The sequence below is a fragment of the Diorhabda carinulata genome, chromosome 6, assembly GCF_026250575.1.
Source record: "Diorhabda carinulata isolate Delta chromosome 6, icDioCari1.1, whole genome shotgun sequence".
Classification (NCBI taxonomy): domain Eukaryota; kingdom Metazoa; phylum Arthropoda; class Insecta; order Coleoptera; family Chrysomelidae; genus Diorhabda; species Diorhabda carinulata.
Window position 1 is genome coordinate 11,428,847 of NC_079465.1, and position 23,955 is coordinate 11,452,801.

Below are 23,955 nucleotides of genomic sequence, written 5' to 3' on the forward strand. Positions count from 1 at the left end.
AACCACAAAACAACATCTTTTAGAAAAATAATGGCTTAATCACGTTATCGAGAATTAGGCCACTAAATATACCATATGTGTTAAATGCTGTCACTGAATGTAACCAAATATATATAAATTTACAACCATTTGAATATATTATTTTTTCTCTATTTTGATGGAATGAAATAAGCAAAAGTCCATCATAATTCACATTTTTATTTAGCTATTCATAACTTAAAGTTTCACTCCTTCTTTGAGTATATATATATATATATATATATATATATATAATATTGAAAAATTAAAATTTATTGTTAAACTATACCAATACCAAAAATCTCGTCTGAAGAGAACTAAGAGTTTTTTGAATCAATGAAAAAATAATTTCGAGCGTTTATTGAGCATTGGTTTTAAACTAGGTAGTACTAGTAGCATTATTAGTCTTAAACCGAGTTGGAAAAGTGAGATAGGCATAAGAATTTTTTCGCTTCCACTCTTTATAATATTTGACATTCTTCTTATTTCAAATAATCGTTTCAACGTAACCAGTTGCCAAAGCCAATTTCTATTCTATTTGTAGTTGAAGTTTTTCCACTGTAGGCAACGTGCTTTTGACAAGAGATATAATCTAAAGTTATTCAGTCACTTGATTGGTACATTTTCTCTCACCATACTGTAAGAAAACTCATTTTTTACTTTTGAGCGCAATGATAAATGCAGTTTAAACAATCGCACCTATAAACCGAGACGGGTTGAATCAGAAATTTTCCGCGATTTTCTGATTCCTGCCTTAAGAAGTACTGAAAGAGTATAGAAAGGGATTGAATGCAAAAATCCTCCTCATTCAAGATGTTATACTTATAGTTTTCTATTCTAAAACATCTGTTAAATACATTTTTAACCTTTTTAAAGTATACATTTTGGTATTTCCTAAAGTAAAGCAAAAAATTAAGTTTTCGAGCTTGAGGTTATAAAACCAGGAATAAGTTTAAATATAAAATCGATAATACAAACCCAAAATATATTAAGCTTAGGTAGTAGGTGCAGTTAGTTCTCTCCGATCCTTAACATTGTAAAGACATACCTGAGAAACTCTAATAGAAATAAAATAATCTTCCAATTGATAACGTATTTGGTTTTTTCATAAATTCACCGTTACCTAATCAATAATACCAACAGATAGTTTATTATCGAATGTTTTTTGGCAGGTTCTAATGGCTCTTTTTTGTAAAAAAAACTTCGGTCTAGTCCCTCTCAGTGTATTAACAAATTCTATAACTGTCAGCCACAGTAAACCATCAGCCTTTAACTGTCCTGGAAGGAGAGCCCAATGTTTCCTTTTTTCTATATGTAAGCCTAAATCTCACAAATCTTATACAAGAGGTAATAATCCTACACTACACTAAACATCCGCAAATTGTTTTACTTGTCCATGTAATTCTTGAAAATTACTCGTCTCAAACACTTTCAGAATTTATTTTATCTAGATCCCTCTGTTTACCCTCAACTTATACGTATACTATTTCTGATTTAGTTCCAAAACGTGTATTTTTTACCTCTATGGCCACCCGTCTAACTGCCCTACGATCGAATATGAGTACAGCTTAATTTTTTTCTTCCGCGAGCTCCATATTCTCCGGTATCCTATGTATTGTCAGGTTAACCAGTAATTCTTCTGATTCTCCGGTGACCACAACTGCAAAATTATCAGCATAATCAATAAGAGTGACGTTATGCGACATCTCCAGATTGAAGATTTTTTCATAATAGAAGTTTCACAGGGCTGGACCTAAGATGGATCCTTTTGGTACTACACATGTGACTTGTATGTGATATTCCCGCTCATACAAGAATTCTCTATTATGAAAGTAGCTTTTTACCAAATATGGTTATATTCTTTTGTCTCGGAGCGTTTGTACAGTCCCCATCCATGAAGCTGAATTAAATGTATTTTTTTATATCAGTGTTATCTAAAGACAGAGCTTCTGATTATTTATGTGAAGCATTTAGCAGTCTTTTCCTTATCCTAACCAAGTTTAGTGCAACGATAGTTGATTTTCCCTCGGTAAAACAAAACTGCATTCTGGAAATGCCCGTGTTCTTCATCTTTGTACTGATTCTAAATAATCATATACATTTCAGAATCTAGTCTTGATTTTTCAACTACATTTTTGTCCTTCATTTAAAGCTTCGCTTGGGCATATGCCTTTATTTGTTCTATTATATCAATTTATGAATTTGCCAGTATATTTACATATTATATGGTTTTCGAATATTAGGAGAGCTGAAAATTGTGTCCCGGGCAGCTCGTTACGTCACTGCAATTCGCTGAGAGAATTCAACACCTTTAGTTTTGAATGGCAAGTCGTAAATTCCGGAATGTTTTGTGCATTCAAGTACTCCATTACCGACCAAACCTCTTAGGCGACAGGAAAATTAATGCATTTATACACAGGCGGAACCTGTTCGGTTGGTATATAATTTATACGTCATAGATCTGTTACACATGCGCAATTGATATGGGTAATTGCATTGACTTTAAAGAGAAAACAATCGGGAATATCATTTTCTAGATGTGCCTCGTATACGAACATTTGTACAAACGATTTATAGAATGGAAACTTACAAATAAAAACTATTTATATAAAATGTTTATTTTAGCTTTATATAAAAGGTATTATGCTCAACTTTTAAATAATAGTTTTTACCAAAATCATACACTGATTATTGATTATTCACATTCGAATACATTTGATTTCAGCTTGGATTGGCCTATGCATTTTGTTAACTTTACCTGTTTAAATAGTTTAAATTTTTATGATTTTTCCACTAAAAAGCATAAAAATTGAGGCTTCATTGCTAATCAGCTATAAAATCGTTGGGTGTATTGAATGAAAAACTGGATGTTTTTTATAATTGATAACATTATGTTTTTAGTCATTCTAAAAAATTTTGTGAATAAGCAATCGAACCTTAGTTTTTTATTACACTATCATTTTTATACCATATTAAACGTTCTTATATTCTGTAACGGATATTTTAACATGCCGATAAACTATTTCTTTATACTACAAGCGTGGCCCAGCCACAAATAGAATAATAGAATAGAGATAAGGTACTTATCATCCGCAACTCTTTCGGATTACATCGATTTGTACGAAAATGACACTAATTTTGTTTTACTCTTCATTTCAAGTTATATATGCACGATGTGTGCTTCGTGCTCTAACGATGAAAACTGCTCTTTCACATAAAAACGAAAAAATAAACATTTCATTAGCTAAATATCGCTTAAAAGAATGAAAATTAATATTTATGTGATTTCAGAAATATCATCCAATTTTATATAACAAATTAAAATTAAACGTATCGATTATATAATTCGATTATCTTTCTCAAAAACTCGGATGTATAATAGTAGTTCTCGATCCAATAATAAAGTATGTATGTTTAATATGTATATATAATATTCACTTTAAGAGTTAATGGTAGGGTTAATCAAAATGTTTTTACTAATTTTTGAAGAGAAACTACGTGTTTACACTTTTTATTTAAGAAATATATATATATATATATATATATATATATATATATATATATATATATATATATATATATATATATGTATATATATTCCTTTGATTTCTTAGACCTTTTGTTAGGTCTCTTCTGTTTCAAAATTAGTTTTATTAATATTCTTTAACAGATAGATAAAAATTGACGTTTCGACTAATTTCATCTCCAATATGTAGCAGTAATAATGATCAATCATTATTTGTAGATTTATTAGAATTTACAAAATAGAGCTATAAATTTTACTTAAATAAATAGATCTTTTTTATCATTTGTAGCTTTTTCGTTTTTATGAATGTGAACCATTTCTAAAAATTCTCATTTTCGCGTATTAGATTCCGTAGAATTATGGAATCTTTATAATTGAATTTATGTTTTTTTGATATTTCTGGTTAGTTGATGCAGTTCTATTTTTCTTATCGTATTGATGACCTCTTAGTCTGTTTTCTAAATACTGAGATGTCTGCCCTATCTAAACAGCGTAACAATTAGTACAAGGCACTTGATGTATAATATTATTTCTTTTGTTTTTTGCTGTTTTAGATTTTAATTTAGTGAAATATTTGGACAATCATAGCGAAAACGAAATCTTTTGGATTTGGACATCGTATACATTTTAAAAATAAAAAAAATGAACTAGGAAATTTGATTATGTATTAAAACCAATATTCTTTTGTATTCATTTCTGAAAACATATGAGTTTATAGGCAACTAGCCATCGATTAAAAACAAAGAACTGTAAAGCCGATATAATGACGGCACTAACTTTATTAAAAGTACTTTATTGATGGCGCTTATGCGCATGTATACTTGTCAAATATGTAACAAATAAAGTGGAAAATATGGAAATTATATTGCAAACTCGTATTTAATACTTTATTTCTTATTTTTATTGATATAATTATTATTATTGAGATTTCCCCAATTGTATTGCAAGTCAATTCGAATTGCTAAACTATTAATGGATTCCGAGACTATTAAATAAACATGTTTGTTTTCAAGTTAATCATTCATAGTACTAATCTAGTTTAGAGTCCAATAGTGAAGTTTTTGTACCAGTATGACATGTACTATTAATTAATAGTGTTAATTACTTTTTGTTTACCATATAATATCAATAGGTGCTTTGTTTTAATCAAATGTTATGTAATGGGAAAACGGAGAAAAAAATATGTGTACGTTGAGTACGAAAGATGAAGTCTCAAGATTTATGTTAAGCGCATAAAAAATTTTCAAAAAATACTGGTTCTTTGGGTGCAAGGATGAAAATCGTTTTTTATTTTAACGAATTAAAGTTTGTTGAAGATGTTTCATAAAAACTCTTCATTAAACAGATGTCTATCACTCTGTCACTATAGAACAGCAAAGCATCAGCTAGTGATATTACTCAAAATGGCGGTAGATGGAGACATGATACCCCAAACATCTCCCAGCTTCTTGATCTTAGTAAAATATATACATTTTACGTTTGCATCAAACCCTGTAGAACGTTTTATGAAATAAATTCGAATCTCCAAAAATTGATACATGCCTAATAATTATATAAATTAATCAGAAAAAAAAGGATTACAGGCAGTTGATCTGGAATCAAATGCTGTTATCAGAATTTTATTTCCTGATTTATATCAGTTCCAGGAAGACTGTTTCCTTATTATTGAAATTATTATCATTATTTTTGGTTGATAAGTTATTCTGAAAATTAAATGAATTCTAATCATTTGAAATAGTTTCATCGTTGGAAAGTTAGGAATTTGAAACAAAAATAATGGTATTTCCTTAAATATTTTCTTCAAGGAACTTATTTGGACTGGAATTATATGCAAACAAAAACCATATTTTAAAAATATTTAAAAAGTAAGATCCATATAAAAAAAAATAAAACGTCTTAAAAAAAGCGCTTGATATGCATTACAAAATACTGTGATTGCGTTTTTTTAACTGCGCCACTGTTTATTGCATTGACGTCGCTAGGTGAGATTCATTTAATTCATAAATTTCTTTGAATAAATAGAAATAAGACGTTGTTTAGACGATGGGCGAATGAAGACAATAAAATTGCACAGTGTATTGCGAATAAAGACAGGTATGAATTTAAAAATAAAGATTAGATATACAAAGACAGCAAGTTATTTTAAATATATTCGAATGTTTAAAAAGGGAAAATATTCAGCAATCTAATAATGCAATCTTAATAAGAATTGCTGAATTAACTAGAGTAAGTATCCATTTATATATTATATTCCATTTATCGAGTAGTCAGGAGAGGATGCTGTGGATCATTCACAGAACCGAAACACATGTAAGGAAAAACTGAAATCAGTTGACCAAGCTACTCAACATAGGTAGGACAATTTATAGTTTATATAAAGAGAACAGGGCTGTCACATTAGAAGTAATACAGCAAACGGTAACAGATTATCCAGAATACAATTATATCAGTTTAGAAACATTGCGTCAAGTTTTGTCAGCATGTGGTTTTAAACACAATAAACTGAATAAACTGATGGCGATAACCGAATCGCTAAGGATAGTTCGATGGCGACAAGATTATTTGCATCAGATAAAAGACTACCGAAGTCCTAATAGACACATAATTAATCTAAAAAAATAATGATTTAACAGTCACGATGTAGAAACTATAAGGTTAGGTTGACAATAGTAAAAATTGCTGTTTGAATTGGCCAAGTGAAACGCATTATAATAGTACGCGCTGGAAGCAAAGACAGTTTTGTGCCTAATGTTTTATTAATATCTGTTAAAAAAAATAAAAACTGTGCAGCTGATTATCATGAAGATGTAATCAGTCTCTAAAATTGAGTAAAGAGGTTGTAAAGCTCGTAAAGAGAGTTCTAGCAGCAGACCGCCAAGAGATATGGAAAAAATGAGTTGAACATGTTATCAAAGAAGAAGATGAGTACCTCTTTACAACCCTTCATAATTCAATCAAATGATGACTCTAGTTAAGGCGATTCTGACTACCGTTATTATTTATAAAGATACTTTGGAATTGAAATGTTTTTTTCTTTTGTTTTATTTCCAAATAATTTATTTTCCTTTATGGTTTTTTCTTTTCCATAAAAAAAAACAAATGGAGTACAAGAAGGGCTCAGTTCACGTTTGGTACCCTGTTTAAACCAAACGCCCTTACAGGCAGGTAAATTTTACTCGTCTATTGACGTTTTATAATTTAATATTTAGTTGTAGCAAGTTAACGGGTAGAATAATGATTTTTTCAAAGTTCCAAACTGAACTAAAATTAAGTGCATCTGTCTAAATAACGGCGTATAATTCCGTCCAATTTATAATGATTCGATTGCCTTTTAACGAATACTTTCTCGCATAAGATATACAAATTTTTAAAAGTATTTATAAATATAGTAAATTTATAAAATGCCGTATCTACGCCTACAGTAGATCAAACAAATTTGTCGGCAAGGGTTTTCATGAGCTACAATTGATATTGGAAGAACTATAACACATGAAATAATAAAAATTGCGAAAACAGTTGATTATCAAGATTATTATTTTCATTCACTGCATTTATCCATTTATTTCTTTTATCCACTTTCCACTCAGCTACTGGAAATAAGTAAAACTTACACCTACTGTATCTGTTTCTATTTCTGCACTCAGCAACACAACAACTATTATGAGCCATTTTTTATTCAATTTGCACGTGTTTATCTATATTAAGGGCATGATTTGACGATAATAATTGATCACATCGAGCGCTGTGATCGATTCAGTTGTCCCCACTATCTACTCCGCTCCCTGACAATAGGACCCATCCTTATCAACATTAAATAAAATGTTGATATTGTCATATTAGGTAACACTGAACATCCAACGCATCTAAATGTTTATACAGAGCAAATTGACACGTCATCGGTAATGCCAATATGGAGCAAAAGATTATGGATTTTTTTATTTACAACATTCAATCCTTCTATCGAAGCCATGGTCCAAAAGTATGAAAAATTGAATTTGATAAGGGTAAAATTTAAACTTTATTGTTTTGTAAGAAATCTCTACTTGGTATGCCACTTTGCAAAGTGATATTTGGAGTTCCATACTAAAGGTGACTAACATTTCTATTTGTGCTGCTTCCTCCAAAATACGGATATTTATTTTTTTATGTTCATATAAATCCAAGTTTCATCTTTTGGAATAGTCACTTTCAAAATAACAACAGTTTACTCAATATGGTCATGCGTGCTGTTAAGTGCCGTTGGTTCAAGTTTGGTCAATCTTTACCAATCTTTCACTACGCCATATTGTATACGAAGGTGCGTGAATGATGTAGGCTTTTTAATGAAGGATGGTCGAATGTCGGATGCTTGATAACATGAATAAAAAATTGAGACAAAAAGTAAATGAGGAAATTCGTATACTCTATACATTAGACTTTCACCTGCCACCAAAACTTGAAAGAATTTTCCGAAGGAAAGTACTTGGAAAATTATGACAAATTGATCAAAACTTTTACTGATAAGTCAGGAAACAGAATTTATTTATGACGGTATCCAAAAACTAGTCCCATAAGTTAATAATAATTAAATACTATTTGTGAAAAGTGGAAAGAATTTACGTTCATAACTGAATTTTCTTCTTCTCCAATACAAAACGGTTGTTACTCAATAAATTACCCTCATATATGTTTTGTTTTTTATCTTAACAATATTTCATTGAATTGAATTTGACAGTAGCAGCTTATTTTTATAGATTTAAATTTTGAAAACAAGAAGGCAAATTTGAAAGTATTATGCCATTCTATTTCTCTTTTCCGAAAAGCACGACTATCTCAGAAATGGGCAATAAATGTATTTGTCTTATTTAATCCAGCTTTCATCGGTAAACTAATGGATTTTTAAGTATGAAATACATCAATCTTCAAAAATTTTAACACTCAAAATTCCTTTCATGTAAATCATCCATTTTACAAAGGTGATCAGCGAGTTAAATTCCGGTTAATTATCGAAAAATAGCTTTTTGATTTATATTCTTGCTTTTTAACAGTTTCTCTAGTTATATATACTTATTTATTCTGTGGTTGACGATCACTGAGGCGTGACGAATTATTTCTGGTCAGTTAATATTTTGCTAGAAGTTCGGATAAATTATTACTATGGAATTTTTAAGGTTCAAAATTTATTTTAACGCAACAAATAGATCATTAATTATTTTATTGTTTTTATTGTTCGAGCAGATTTATAACCATGAAAATACATATTATTATTTTTGCTTTCTGAATTACAACTACAATCGTTCAGTTCGAAACCTACAAAATATCGCACAATTCCCACTACCTTTTATTTTTAATATTGGGCGGTTCTTACTTAGCGACAGCAATAGAAAGCTGGTTCTTAGTCGAAAGTACATAGTTTGAGATCGTAGGTGTTGCAGGTTTTCTCCGGTTTTCCTGTAACCTGGTGAACCGGTTCACCAGACAAATGGCCGACGACAGAAAATAATGTAGCCGCAGCTATATCCGCCCACCCAACTACCAGCTTACCTATGATATAATTACCAAAAAAAAAACAAAGAAAATACAACACCAATCTGAAAAGAACCTTTTTCTTCTGGTATTGAGCTTTTCGATTTTATTTTCTCAGTCTATCCATCACACTTCCATCTACCACAACTCCAGCCATGCAGAGGTTTAATTCCTGTATAAGCGCCAAATCCAATGAACATCTATATGAAAAATTTCCTCAGCCCATCCAAAAAAAATCGAACCTCTCTCTCTTCTCCCTCAAGCGTTCTATAAAAACAGAGTAGGTTCAAACCAAGACTTAAAATCCAAAAAAAAAATTTTTCACAGTTCATTCGCAATATCTACAGCTTAATCTGTATCATACGTCCCTTTAATATTTAGAAATATTAGTAGTGCCAAATAGAATTGCTACAAACATAACTTCGAGGGTTGTCTGTCATTTAGAGTTTTCAACATAATCTCCTTTTAAATTCATAAATTTTTTCGATCGATGCTCTAACATTTATAGCCCTTCCAAATAATAGTTGCCGTCTTTCTCCTCAAAATGCATTAATGTCCTCTTCTGATGAAAATCTCTCTCCTGCAAGTGAAACTTTAAGGTTAAGAAACAGAGCAGATTCACCAGGGCTCACGTATACGGTAGGTGGTCAACTAATTCATAGTGCAATTCGTGATTTTTAGCCATCGCGTTCAATTGTGAGAAAGTGCGTCGTCCTGATGGAAAAGTACTTTTCTTCTAATGCGGTTGCTTTTTTACAATTTCTCTCTTCACCTTTATCAAGCAAAGATACGTAATATCCTTCTATTATTTTTTTACCTTTTTGAAAATAATCAATGAAAACAATCATATGACTATCCCAAAAACTCACTTTCCGGTCGATGAAATCGTCTTTGTCCTTTTTGGAGCAGATTCGCCCTTTGCGACCCACTGTATTGACTGTTTTTTCGATTCAGTAATGTAGTGGCGAACCTAGATTTTATCAGATATGAATCGACGCAAAAAATCCGACACATTTATCTAATCTTAATAAGGTGGTCATCCAGTACTATTTCCTGATCTACCACGTTTGAATTCAACTGTCTGTATATAGCGTCTAGCCCCTAGCGACCAGAGTGGTTGAAATTTTGGAGATATTTGGTACCAGTAAGATGGATGCCCTAGTCGCCGTTTTCGGGTGGCTACCGAATTTCCAAGATCTTTTTGTATTTTTTTTAATTGAAATATATCGAGCCTCAAATTTAATGCAATTAAGTTCAGAATTGTGCAAATATTAGTCCGGATTCTTTTTAGTATTTGTATTGAGTATTTGAGTATTTAGCTCAAACAAGAGGATCATTTCTTTACTCAATCCATTTTGTGTGTTTTAAAACTTCAAGTTACGGGAAATTTGAAAAAAATCGACGATGAAATGACCATTGCCTGTGGGTTAGTGTATCTCTACCGCTGCATAATGCCTACTATAGTTTATTTCAGAAAGGTATAGAGTAATAAAATCTCATTAGGTATGCAAAGGGACCACAGAGTGACCCAATGAATATTCAAGCCACTTTCATAGTTTGGCATTGATTTCATCGTAAAAAGGAAAGAATTTTATTTTAACAAAATAAAAATTAGGCATTACGTACATAGTATTAGGTACACTTACACAGAAATTAATTTATAAAAAATCATAATATTCTTCGTCATCTGAGGAACTATCTCGTCATCTACTCTTGACGTTATAATTAAAGGGTCGACGGTCCAATCGATCAACTATTCAAGATCCCACATTTTCTCCTCTTCTTTAATGACATGCTGGACTGCTTTTCGCCAGTTCTCTGGCCCATATAAGTGCTATAGGATTTAGTTCGCAAGGATATGGCGGTGTGCGCAGCACAGTTACACTTTGTTTTTCTGCTATATCTTCAACGGCGTATTCCATAAAACGATGTTTGTGTAAAGTGGCGACCTATTATACCGCATATTGGAAGGACAAGAGGTGGGGTTACTTACGATGATTTGGACTCCAACTGCCTACTGAATTTCTTGATATCCATTGAAGAAATTTTTTGTTTGTGAACTTTTTAGTGTATATTAATCAGCTATGATAATTAGTATTCATTCAAGGTTTGATAAGATATTTTTCAAGTTATTTAAAATGCTCAATGTACATACTGTGTAAAGCTCAACAATCGTGTGGTTCGTAGGACTAGGCCAAGAGCTACATGCTTTTGCCTTCAAACTAATAAACTTCTATTTCTCATCTTCACGGATATAAGGGCTTTTTTCCAAACATTAAGAGTACCTGTAATCTCTACATAGATGTTATTCTTCATTATCCGGTGAGTGACGACTTCAATCAAACAGTCTCCACTTGGTTAAATTCCAGCGATTTTCCTTTCAAGGAGCAATCCCATATTCCAGATTTTAGGATTCCCAGTGCATTTATCGCATCAGATTCAACCATATCTTTAGCATCGAACCATTAAGAGCCATTTTTACCTGGAGGAGAACCAAAAGTTGCAGAGACCTACCTAGGGGTTTCTAGGAAGCACGCGAAGGAGCACGGCTAAGTGCTTTGTTGAAACTGTCGTTTACTTCTCTATCATAACCGTAACTCTATGAATCATCTTCAGTAATAATCTAGCTAATTGTTCCAAAAATTAAAGCATATCTGTATCCAAATTCAGTTCGGCTCCAACTTCTTACAGTGAAAAATGTGACGAACCCTGCGAATCCGTAACTGCGCAAATCAACCATTATTGGTGATCCCATGCCCCATAGAAATCGAACGGTCATTTTGATGTGGATATATGCAGGTGGGTCAAAACAAAAAATGTTCACATACTACTATATTGAATTTTATCAAGACCTTCCTCCCACATGTGGGGCTCTGTATTAGTAAACCAATTTTTTCCAGCTATTCGTGGGAGCAACTATGAATGAAGAAACAAAAAGCAACAGCAGTCATCGCCCAAATTTCAACAAAGAATACTTTAGCGTAGTTCCGGATTATAAAAACCATGGGTTTACAGAGAATCAGAATATCACAAGTAGCTGGAGTATGCAGAGATCATGTATCATGGTAAGTAATGATACGAATTATCTTTGTCTGCCAGAATTCCTGACAAGAGGCCTCGTTCCATTTCAAGTATATTTTGAGTAAGAGAAGAAGCATCAAGAAATCGTTTTAGTCTCCTGCTACTTCGATGAGAGTGGGCTAGTGGGCTATTGTCAGACAAAGAAGCTGCAATACTCCTGGGATGCGATGCACACAACACTGTTTAGGGAAGCTAGGATACCAACAGTAGAGGTAAGCAATTTTTTGAATATATTTTAAGAATAAAGTTTTAAAACATCATGTATGGAGCACGCCAACCTTTGTAACAATTAAGTGTAAGAAAAAAGTTTAGATATAACTTGGAGTATCTTCAACACAACAGATCTCTGATCAAAGAATAATCATGTTGAAACTAGAGACCCATTCTCCTCAGGTATAATTAAAGGAGACGATACTAGATGCATACAAATGGAGTGGTGCGAGTGTCTTAGAAACTAGCAGAGTTACACAAAGAAATTCACTACGAAGAAATTAGTAAAGCACAACGGCAAAGTTTCAGAAAATGTTGGAAAAATATTGAGTCTACATCTTCGGCTACAAAGCAGTGGTACTGAGACAGCCAAACGGCAGCTGTACGGAAAGTGCACTGCTATTGTTGGAGACTCACTTTTCTGTACGTCTCCAGAAAAAAATTGGAAGGACATAGCACAGCTACGAGGGGAACCGCAGCAATAGCTAAGTACATGCACAGCAGGGAACGAACAGCTCCTCTTTAATAAGGGCAAGAAAAAATCCTTCCTCGTTGACTTCGCTTTAATAGGTATAGCTTAGAGCTAAGGTATAGAACTATAGACCACAGCTTTAGGTAAAAACCAAAGTAATATTCAGAAAACCCAAATCATTCAGACTAATTAGCATCGCATCGTTTTTATCCAAGACTATGGGAATGCTCTTAGTAACAACCTCAGAACTGAGACTCTGGAGTGCAGGCCACGCCAGCCTAGTCAATCAAAGAGCATTAGATGCGATAGGAGTAGATGGGACAACCTCTAGATGGATGTCACAACTTGTAACGTCTAAAACAGCAGAAGTTAAAATAGGACAGACCTCACAAATGGAGCTTGATAGCAGATGAATTCTTGGACAATGGGGTTTTGAGAATACACTCTGAGATATAGTCAAAAATTACTCCACTATACAAGAAAAGGTGTGGATGGGTGAAACTGATTGTGAGCCCGTATAAATTAGATACTGAAAATAGTTGGCTTCGAGAATTTTTGAAAAGGGTGGGATTAATTTATCAGCTATAAACACTCAGCATCCACAGTGCCGCAGCAAGAAAAGATGACACAATAGATCCCTCAATTATACATACATATATTTCCATACACGCACAAAACTTGGTCTTCTTATTGTCCTGAACATACCAAAGAAAATGTGTGTGTATATCACCTAAATTGAAGATGTTTGTATGAATTCAATTCGTGATTCTTATTTATATGGATCCTGGTGTATTTTGCTTTAAAGCACGAATACAAACATAAATAACAGTGGGAATAATATTCAAATAAATGTTGTCCCTGTATAGGTAATTAATATGTTTTCCTTTTAATAATTCGACAAGCCCTCCAAATCTCATGGCGACTACTATTCAAAATTCAAATAAACTGAATTATTCTGATTACTTTTTCAACACAAAATATTGCGCATTGCAATTAAAGAAAGAAAAATATATATATTTAAAGTTCTAGCGTCGTTAAATTTACCTATCCAACTTTTAATGGATATAACTTTATATAAAACGTTTAACGATGTTGCTCGAGATCTTTAAACAGGCATTGACAGATCTAAGATAATCGTATCACAAGAAGGCATGTACTGTGATTAAAAAGCATCACTAGCTGCAATGTATATTTTTAGCTACAAGAACTATATACATTGAGGGAAAATCAATAATATGATAGAATCATTATATTTATTTATTTCGGAGGAGTCATCTATACATTATCAGTAAACTTGTAAACTGTCATTTCTGTAGATTTTAGCGACAGCTCTTTTTTTGCTTGAATTCATCATCATCATCATCATCAAGCCTTCCAATCCTATGTGGATTATGGCTATCTCTTTAGGCGCTTTAAATTCTTTTTTTGTGAGGTGGATTACTCCTCGTTTTCTAATTTTTATTTTCTTTATAGTTTGTCGTTTGTTTTGGCTGTTTTTGTTATTATTTTCCATTCTTTTCGTTCCGGCATTTTGCTCTCCAGTTTTTTCTATATTGAGAGCTCTGTCCTCTTCTATTTCGTTTCTCCAAGTTTTTCTCGGCCTGCCCCTTCTCCTTGGCCACAATGGGATCCATTGCGTTATTCTTTTGATTATTTCAATTGGTTTTCTTCTTATTATGAGCCCGGCCCAGTTGAGCCTTTGTGCTTTTATGTATCTCCTTCCCCAGTTCTCTCCCTATTTCTTCGTTTTTCTTTGCTTTTCTTTCTCCTTCTTGTGTTATATTTGGACCTGTTATAGTTTTCTTTATCTTTCTTTAGGTTCTTTTAAGTTCTTCTTCTTCTCTTTTGTTTATTACTGTTGTTTCCATTGCATATGTGATTACTGGTCGTATTAGGGTTTTGTACATCTTTATTTTATTTTGTTTGGTTATGTTTTTGTTTTTTAGTAGGTTTTTGTTTCTTCCGTAGGCTTGATAGCCCTTTTGTATCCTATCATTATCCGCTCTCTGATTGTTTGTCCCAACGTTATTCCTAGATAGTTAAAGGTCGATAATGTTTTAAAATTGTATTTGCTACTTTTCAGTTGGTTTGATTTCTGTTTTAGTTTTCCTCCTATTTTCATGTATTTTGTTTTTTCTGCATTTATTTCTAGTCCGTAATTTCTTGCTTCTTCTTCTTCTAATTTGTTGATCGATTTTAATAATTCTCTGTCCATTTGCTAGGATCGTTACATTATCTGCGTATGCTACTCTCTGTATTGCATCTGTTATGATGTTCTTATTTTGTAGTCCTGCGTTTCTCACAATGCCTTCCAGAATTATGTTGAATAGCGTTGGTGACATTGGGCTCCCTGCTTAACGCCCTTATTTGTGTACGTTTTATCTGATGTTGTAACTTGGAATCTCACTTTGATGTCACTCTTATTTAGTATTATTGCTATGATTTTTCTCAATTTTTTTGGATATCCTTGTCTTTATAATTCTTCTGTTATTTTCTCTCTTTTTATTGAGTCGAGAAGTCAATAAAAACTATATGTATTCCCCTTCCCCCTATAATCTGCTGTCTTTTCTTATAGCTTGGCTTATAGCGTGGATTACGTCTATAGTTGATCTTCCTAGTCTAAAGCCGTTTTGATAATCACTTAGTTCTCTCTCTGCTAATTCCTTCAACCTTTTATTTATTAAATATGCCCGTATTTTATAGGAGATATTTAGCAGGGTGATGGCTCTATAGTTCACACATATTTCTTTATTTCCTTTCTTAAATATTGGTGTGATTATGCCTGTGCTCCACTCTTCGGGGATTTTGTTTTGTTTCCATATCTGCTCCATTAGTTGATAAATATGTTTACTTAGTGTTTCTCCACCATATTTCCGGAAGTTTCGGTTCTATTCCATCATCTTCCGGGGCTTTGTCATTCCGCGGTTTTCGTATTTCGTCTTGCACCTCATTTTCTGTGGGGCATTTTACCTCTTCATCTTCTTCCACTGTTAACATTATTTCTTTATTTGGTTCGATTTTTTCTTTCTCGTTAAGTCTTTCTCTATAGTATTCTTTCTATATATTTCCCATCTCTTGTTAGTGGTGTTCTGTTTTGTCATCTCTCGCTTTTATCCATCTTGTTTTTATTATTGGTTTATAGTTTTGATATTTTATCTTTTTGTAGAATTGTCTCAAGTTATTTGTTTTTCCATCATTACTTATTTCTTCTATCATCCTATCAAGCCATTCGTTCTTTTTTCTTTTATAAATTGCATTTGCTCTATTCCTTTTTCTTTCGTATCCGTCTCTACTTTGTTCATCTTTTTTATCAGCCATTTTGTTCTCGCTTTGTTTTTTTTTGTTCTCTTGCCTCCTCACATTCTTGGTCGTATCATTCTTTATCTTTATTTTTTCTTTTCTCCCTGTTTAGTGTCTCTTCTGCCGTTTTTGCAATATTGGTTTTTATTTTCCTCCATGTTTCGTTAACCTCTTTTTTGTCTATTGAGTAACTTTCTTCTAGATATTTTATCCTATTCTCTTCTTTTTTTAGTTTTCCTGCATCTTTTTGTGCTTTTCTTTGTTTCATGATATCTGCTTAGTTCAAGATTTTTTATTTTTGCTATTACTAGATAATGGTCTGTATCTGCTTGTGCTCCTCTTTAAGTTCTTGTATCCGTTGTTTTTCTGCTAATTTCCTTTGTTGCTAGGATGTGATCTATTTGGGTTTCGGTGTTTCTCCCTGGATGTCTCCAAATTGCTTTATGTTTTGTGGGGTGTTCGAATTTGGTTGATAAACACTTCATATTCATTATTTCTGCCACTTGGGCTAGTCTGTGCCCGTTGTCATTAGTTTCATTATGGATTGTTCCTTTTTTATTTCCTATCACATTTCGTAGGTAATTTTCTTTGGTATTTTCTTTCCTACTTGACTTAGCTCTTCATAGAAGTCATCTTTTTCCTTCTCTTGTGCCACCTCTGCTGGTGCATATATATTGATAACTGTAACATATTTGTTCTTCAATTCCAGCCTCAGAGTTGGTATTCTTCCATTTACTGGTTCAAAATCTACAATGCAATTTCTAATTTCCTTCCTTACACAGAATCCCACTCCATTTCCCCTTTTTGCTTCTCCGGTAAATGGGAATATGTATTTTTCTTTTTTTATTTCTCCCTCTTTTTCCCATCTCGTTTCTTGTATTGTCGTGATATCTATGTTATATTTTTCTATTTCCTTTGCTAATTCTTCCATCTTTTCGGTTCTTAAGAGAGTCTTTACTGCTATTTTTCTATTGCTATTATTTTCCTCTAACAGATTATTATAACTAACATTACATCTAAAATTACTACTAGTGCTACTGTTCTTATTAATTAAACTTATTACTACTGTCGTTTTTCTTCTGTCCTTGCCCTTTCGTTTCTTCCGTTTTCTCATCTTCTTGTATTAGTTTTTTGAATCGTTTGGCTTCACTATTTTTTTCTCTGCGTTGCTCCCTTTCCATTCTTTTCCATTTACTGTTATTTTATTGTAACTTTTACTGTTTTTCCTTTTTCTGTCTCTTCCTTCGCTCTTTTCCGCAGTTGTTTTCTTTTTTCCAGTTCTCCTCGTGTGAGGTCTTCATTAATATATATTTGTTCTGTTCTGATTTCTCTTAATTTGTGCTTATTCTGGAGGATACTGTCTTTTTCCTTTTCAGTGTTTAATTCTATTAAGCACGTTTTCTCTCCAATTTTTTTTGCATGTTTCACTTCAGGTTCAGGTGCGTTTATTATTCTTTCAGCTGCTTCCTTCAGACTCATTTCATCTTCTGTATTTAGTTTTATTCCAGTTGGCACAAAGTTACTTCTCTTTCTTTCTTTTTCAAGTCGGTCAACTGATTTTCTTAATTCTATCATTTCTGCTGTGATCTTTCGATTTTCTTCTTTAATGTTCTCATTTCCTCCTTAAGTGTTTTATATTCCATTGTTAATTTTTTTTTAATTAGTTCTTTCTTGATGTCTTCCTGTTCTCTCCTTATGTGTTGTCTCTCTTTATCGCTTTTTGGTCTAATTTCATCTCAAAAATTATGTTCAGTATTTGATCTAGCTTATCTTCATCTTCTTTCTTCCTTCTTGTTAGCGATGTTACTGCCTTTTTAGTTGATATTTTTTCTGGTTCCTTTAATGCTCTCCTTTTTTCTTTTTTCTGTTGAATAGTCATCATCTGAATCCATTTTTTGCCCTTTCTGTTTGTTCAAATTTATTTTCTATTGTTAAATATCTGTTTTTCGTATTTCTTTAATATTTGTTAGTCCGTCCTCTGTATCGTAAACTAGTTTTTGTCTTCTCTTACTTCTTCTTATCTTTAGTAGATATGTTTTTTGCGGCTATTAATGGTTTTTATCTTTAAAATTTCACTTGACTGATACTTATTTGTTCGTGTTGATTTTGTACAATTATAATAAATATGTTATTTGTACTCACTATTTGGACAGTTGCTTGAAGTTTTCAGCGGATTTTCCTAGCTACAGTTATGTTTGTTATATTAGGTTGATATTCGTATTAGATTTTTGTTTTGTTCTATTACTTTTTTAATCCTTTCACGTTAACATGTGTCTATTTCTGTTTGCCAGAACCGTGTTTCGGATCTGATATCCCAAGTATCGAATGAACGATTCAGATATGATACTGTACTTTCCAATTTGCAGCTTCATCATCTCCACTTGTTTCCTGCTGGTAATTAGCAACGTCTAGCAGTATACACTCAAAGATTTTTCCAGCCGCATCCAGCATACAGAGTGAACGATGAAATGATAATTTAACAGGTGAATATATTGTTAGCAAGGCAGGTTGCTTTGTCAAGACATGCATTGTAAAATCTTAAAATAGTCCATACGCTGCGTTGTTGGCTGCTTTTAACCCAATGTTTGATATGATATCTAAACCAGGGGCTTTTCTGTTTCCTACTCTATTCTAGTTATTCTGTGAATGACTTGATCATCTCCACTTCCATTTCCTACTTAGCTCCTAAAATGCCTCTTTGTAAACTCCGCATCTACTGATTCCGATAATATGTGCTCAAATTAATTAGACCAACCTTGATACATACGGTGCATTTAGTCCACCAGTCAGCGTTTTTGTTAACAGCCATTCTACATTTGAAGTAGAGTTTTCCTCTGTAGAGCTCTTCTGTTGCAAGATATCCATAGTTCCTACACTTGAAGTATTTTATACTGCTTATGCCCATTGCGAAAAAAGTCTACAGTATTGAAGTGTTTAAAAGCATCACTGAACATAATTGAACTTCTAGTTTTCCAGCGATTTCTAACTTGCAGTGCATCCCCAAAGACGACGTTGAGTGAGATTCCTTCACTGTACCCAGGAGGAACAGTGCTTCTCAAAGTTAGCAAATACGGTAGCTACAAAACATGTATTGTATGTAGTCAACAATAGATCTAGGAACTCGTAAGAAATAAACTTAATCTCTAACGTTGGAATGCCTTCGGAGCTCGGTGCCTTTTCTGGTTTCGGGGATCTATCTTTATCTAGCTGCATCGGCTGTGAATAATGCTCGCCAATAATAGTATAATTTATAATTTTTATACAATTGGTGTTTGGAAAACAACCATCTTTGCTTTCTCCCAAATGTTATAGTTAAGGTCGTTGCAGACATTTTTCCAATTTTTCGCTTTTTCCACCTGGATAATAAGGTTCAATTCCCTTTTTGACTCTTTATAATCGCTTGAGTATAAAGTTGTACTAGAGTTCGCCTTACCCCAGTTACTGGTACTCAAGGTTCAAAATACCTCATTTGGAATTACACCATTCCTACTGGCTAGTGCATGCCACGACTTTTTACGAATCCGCCTCAACATTGACTGTAATACGTTGATGATCGATGCGACTGTGGAGACCATCAAGCAAGATTTGTTGAGATGTATTTGTGATAGCCTGGTGTCAATATAGTGCAAGTATTCATAACTTTGAAGTTGAGTCTACAACTACGATGACTTCACCATTGAACTAGTTAATAGTGTTTTCAATGCTACTTATTTTTTCGCTACAAACACTAATCTCTTCATTAGGGAAACGAAAGACGCATATAAAGTACTCATGGAAGTTTCTACCAAACAAAACTTGCTCCAAATTCGCTGTTATTGATGGTGATATTTAAAGGAGCCTTAAATGAGCAGAGAACAGGAGGGACTAGAAATGGTAGACGATTAAATATGAAAAAAGTTTTTTGAGAGTTTTATTTGATGTTTATTCTTCAGCTTTGTGTTACCTTCAGTCATTGGTGGCGTTAATGAGTTGTGGTACCACTAGATTTATGACCACAGACTTTTGTTATTGCGTAGCAATTGGAATTTTAGAAAATGACTGTATAATTTGATGATAAGGAGCGTTTAAAAGAAGCCACTTTGTACAAAAACGGAAGTAACGGTAACCCGTAGAGGATTGCGTTGCATGATTTTTTATGATATAAAAAAATCCTCACTCAACAACTACGCATAGAATCGTTTCATGCGTTTTGGTAATGGAGTACCATCAGTTGTTATTCCGAGAAATATCGATTCTGCGCATCATATAATTAAATAAAATCTGCATTTGGCACTTGATTCGCATTTAATTAGCATTTATTTTTCAGCTTATTGTTTCTAGAAGAGCATCCACAATTTGGAATATGGTCATTTCTACTTTGATATTATGAATAATTGGGAAGTGGGAATGGATTTCTGAATAAATAAAAACAAAATTTTATCATTTGTTTATATATTACAGTTATATAGTACAAGTTAATCTTTCGATATTCCGACTTTCAAATACATAAAAATTGTCTATATACAAATGACACAGATTTAAAAATCGCAATATTGCATCATATATTGAAAACAACATTTTTTGCAAGACATCCAAAAAGAAAACATTTTCTTCTATACTACACAAATAGAGCTTTTCAGAGAAAGTACTGGCAAAAAAACTGTATAAAAAGCTATTTGTATAAGTACGTTGCATAGGAACAAACAATTAGATCATGAATATCATTTAACAAACAGCAGATAGGTAGGGAATGTAAAATAGAAACTATTTCAAAGACTTCATAATAAAACTTTTCTCGGTTATAATAATACTCGAATTTTCAGCGAGGCGAGAACATAATATCTTGTTACATAAATTTCGAACGCGAATATCAGAATACATAACAGTCGTCATATTTGCTATGCAGACATTTCAACAGCAGCGTTACAGAAAATGTCTTCTAACAATCCATACAGAATTCTTCCAAATAAAGTATTTCAACTCTATATTATTCACAAATTAAAGACAATTCACAATTTCAGATTTGACTTTCTTTATATACACAAGTTTTTAAAGTTTATTCCATTGAAATTATTTTTATCTACAGTGTTTATTCATATTTCTCATTGTGGGGAACTTTTTACTTAGCCAATTGTGCAGTGCAACAATAATGATTCAATAGGTCATATTTATTCTCAAATTAGTGATTAATTCTAACATTTTTCTCTGTGAAAGAAACCCTTTCAAAATTGTAGAGAATAATGAAATTAGATCTGGAATGTGTATATGTATATTACTTTAATGGTTGGTATCATTGGCATTATGACCTGTGACAAAACTTACATTTTATTTACTGTAAATGTGTGAGGGACTTGATATTTGGTTTATTGAGGAAACGCATATGTTTACAAAGATTAGGAAATTATTCTAGATTCAAGGTTACTAATATTATGTCGGGAGTTAATAGCAAAGATCTAAATTGTTAATTCATGAACTTGAAAACATTAGTTCACACAGAAAACTATGGAGTTTCAAAATACTGACCCAGGCATGTAAAAAATCACTGAACTAATCTTTTATTGGAAATTGTAAGTTGTAGTTAACCTCTTCATTGAAAATGCGAAGCAAAAGATGAAACCGTCGAACACATGGTTTAAACAACCCTACGTCTTTAGCGGCTATGAGAGTCAAAAGTAAATCTTATTCACATTAAAAATAGACCCAACTATTCAAGGTAATGAGATGATTGTTGATGTGATGAGTTATTTATCATATCATAGTATTGATTTCTGTGATCTATTGTGTCCCATTTTCTCGCCATAGCACTGGGGATGCTCAGTGTTAACAGTTGTTCTATTAGTCCCACATATTTTAGAAAGTTGAGGATGTGGAATAGATCTACCTGTTGAAAATCTTCGTCTTCTATTTCATACGGTCGTAGGTGTAATAGTTTAACCTCCCACACTTCGATGGATGTGAATATAGGTATCGTCCTCTACGTACCAGAATAAGCACGTTGCATCCTCTACTAAATCTAGCATCTTCAGGTGTCCATTGAAGCGATGGAACACTCATGTTAGTATTCATGCTGTCTAATAAAGAGAATGATTTTTTTTTATTATTGTACTTTTTGTCTCTCAACTACATGTAATCAACAGATATTGCTGATTTCATTGATTGTTCGCTACAATTCTGACAGTCAATTTATTATTGGTCGGCTATGAAAAGCACATAGGCTTCGAGGTGTCCAATCTCATATATTCATTGAATACAAAGAATATTTTTTTACCTGTGTCTCTTAACCCTTCGATTAATCAGCATAAGAAATTGGTACAGCGAATCATATAGAACCAGATAGAACTTTTTTTCGCTTCTCTATTTGCATCAGTTCTCTTTATTTCTCATTTAGTTCAATAACTCCGTGTCAGGGCATTTACGAATTTTTATTAATTACTAATATATTATTCACGGAATGAATATATTTTCTATCCTGACTAGTGAGATAACAAAGTAATATATCAACTTATATACAATTTCAGTAAACGAACAAAAATAATTTAAAGCTTTGTAAAAATTTATTTTAATGGATGAACGCAACTGTTAAAACCTCTTTTACATCAAAATCAAATAAAACGACTGTACTTATAAGCAAGCTTGAAATATGAAAATTCGAGAATTGCTAATATCAATAAGACAAAACAAATTCGTTGTAAACACAATTAAAAACGTACTTATTTATATACGTTAATATAATAAATACTTTAAAAAGAATAATACTGTAGAAAATATACAAAAATAAGGTAAATAGTCTATTAAACCCAGTAATATTCGAATGGCAAGTGAGTTAATTATTGGCAATATAATCATACATATATACAAAAAACATCTACAAGAAGTCTTATTCGCCTAACAACTTGCTATGAATAAATTTATTGTGAAAAAGACTGTGTTACAAGTATTCAAAATTGGCATACATTTTCGTGATAATCAATAATTGAAAATAAAAAATTGTTTACCAGATAGTGCGTGGTGGAAAGCAAAAAAATTTTATGGAGTTGTCTTAAAAGTCGAGTACAATACAGTAATTAGAGGAGGAGCTTTCGACAAGATATGGGTAACATACGCAGCGCTATGTGTATGTGTCGAAGCATTTTCGAAAAACTAAGTGCCAGGTTTCAGGTATGCCAGTGGCGAGATAGGGACCACTTAACCCCTTTATTTTTAACAAATAATTTTCCATTTCATGTTCATGATTTTGAATAAATATTTGTTTGAATCCAATGTGTTTCCTTTTATCACCGCAATTTCAAAAGTGCTAAATTTTAAGGTCTGTACATGAGAGATATTTGATTAGAACTAGCCATGGATCTAGGAGTACGTAGAACTCAGAAAGACTAAATGAATCGGTAGCGAATAATTATTAATATGGCACAATGTAGAGGTCTGTGATTATGGTAGTTCAAACATGTGGTAAACGAAATTATCGAATATATCACCGATAATTGAGAGAAGTGGGATTACATGCAACAATTCTCTACAAGTTGAAACAATATGAGAAAAAATTGCTGAAAAGAATAATAATTGAAAGTTATATTTAGTATTACCTCTAGATTACAGAAGATATTTACTATAATAATAATAATTTGGTTACATTTCCTTTCAATGTATAGACAATAGTTCCTGTTATTTATTTACAGCCTTCATTTATTCATCAATATTATTTTTATACAACAACAATTCGACCAATTCAATATGGAAATTATATCGGTGGAGGACGTAGATAAAGACGATTTAATAGTTTTTATTGTACGGGTTGTTAAGATGTTGCAGCTCAATAACCCTTTGCATATGAAATATTTATCTTGTAATAACTTTTATAAATGAT

At 32.4% G+C, this 23,955-nt stretch overlaps 2 protein-coding genes across 2 annotated transcripts in view; both read right to left on the bottom strand.

Moving 5' to 3' along the window:
• Positions 1 to 23,955, bottom strand: part of LOC130895024 (uncharacterized) — a 721,573-nt gene that overhangs the window by 171,318 nt on the left and 526,300 nt on the right. The gene's annotated exons all lie outside the window — the stretch shown is intronic.
• LOC130895271 (craniofacial development protein 2-like) lies at positions 16,678 to 17,293 on the bottom strand. The gene is made up of 2 exons (XM_057802494.1): positions 17,176 to 17,293; positions 16,678 to 17,099 (listed from the first exon to the last, which is right to left on the bottom strand). Exons 1-2 carry the CDS (start codon positions 17,291 to 17,293, stop codon positions 16,678 to 16,680), a joined length of 540 nt encoding a protein of 179 aa, XP_057658477.1.

Excerpts from the sequence above, each read along its gene's own strand:
- LOC130895271 (XM_057802494.1), bottom strand. The coding sequence starts at position 17,293 with ATGGAAAGGGAGCAACGCAGAGAAAAAAATAGTGAAGCCAAACGATTC. Across the intron at positions 17,100-17,175 it reads ACAGAAGAAAAACGACAGTA|AGGAAAATAATAGCAATAGA; the intron begins GTAATAAGTTTA and ends ATAATCTGTTAG.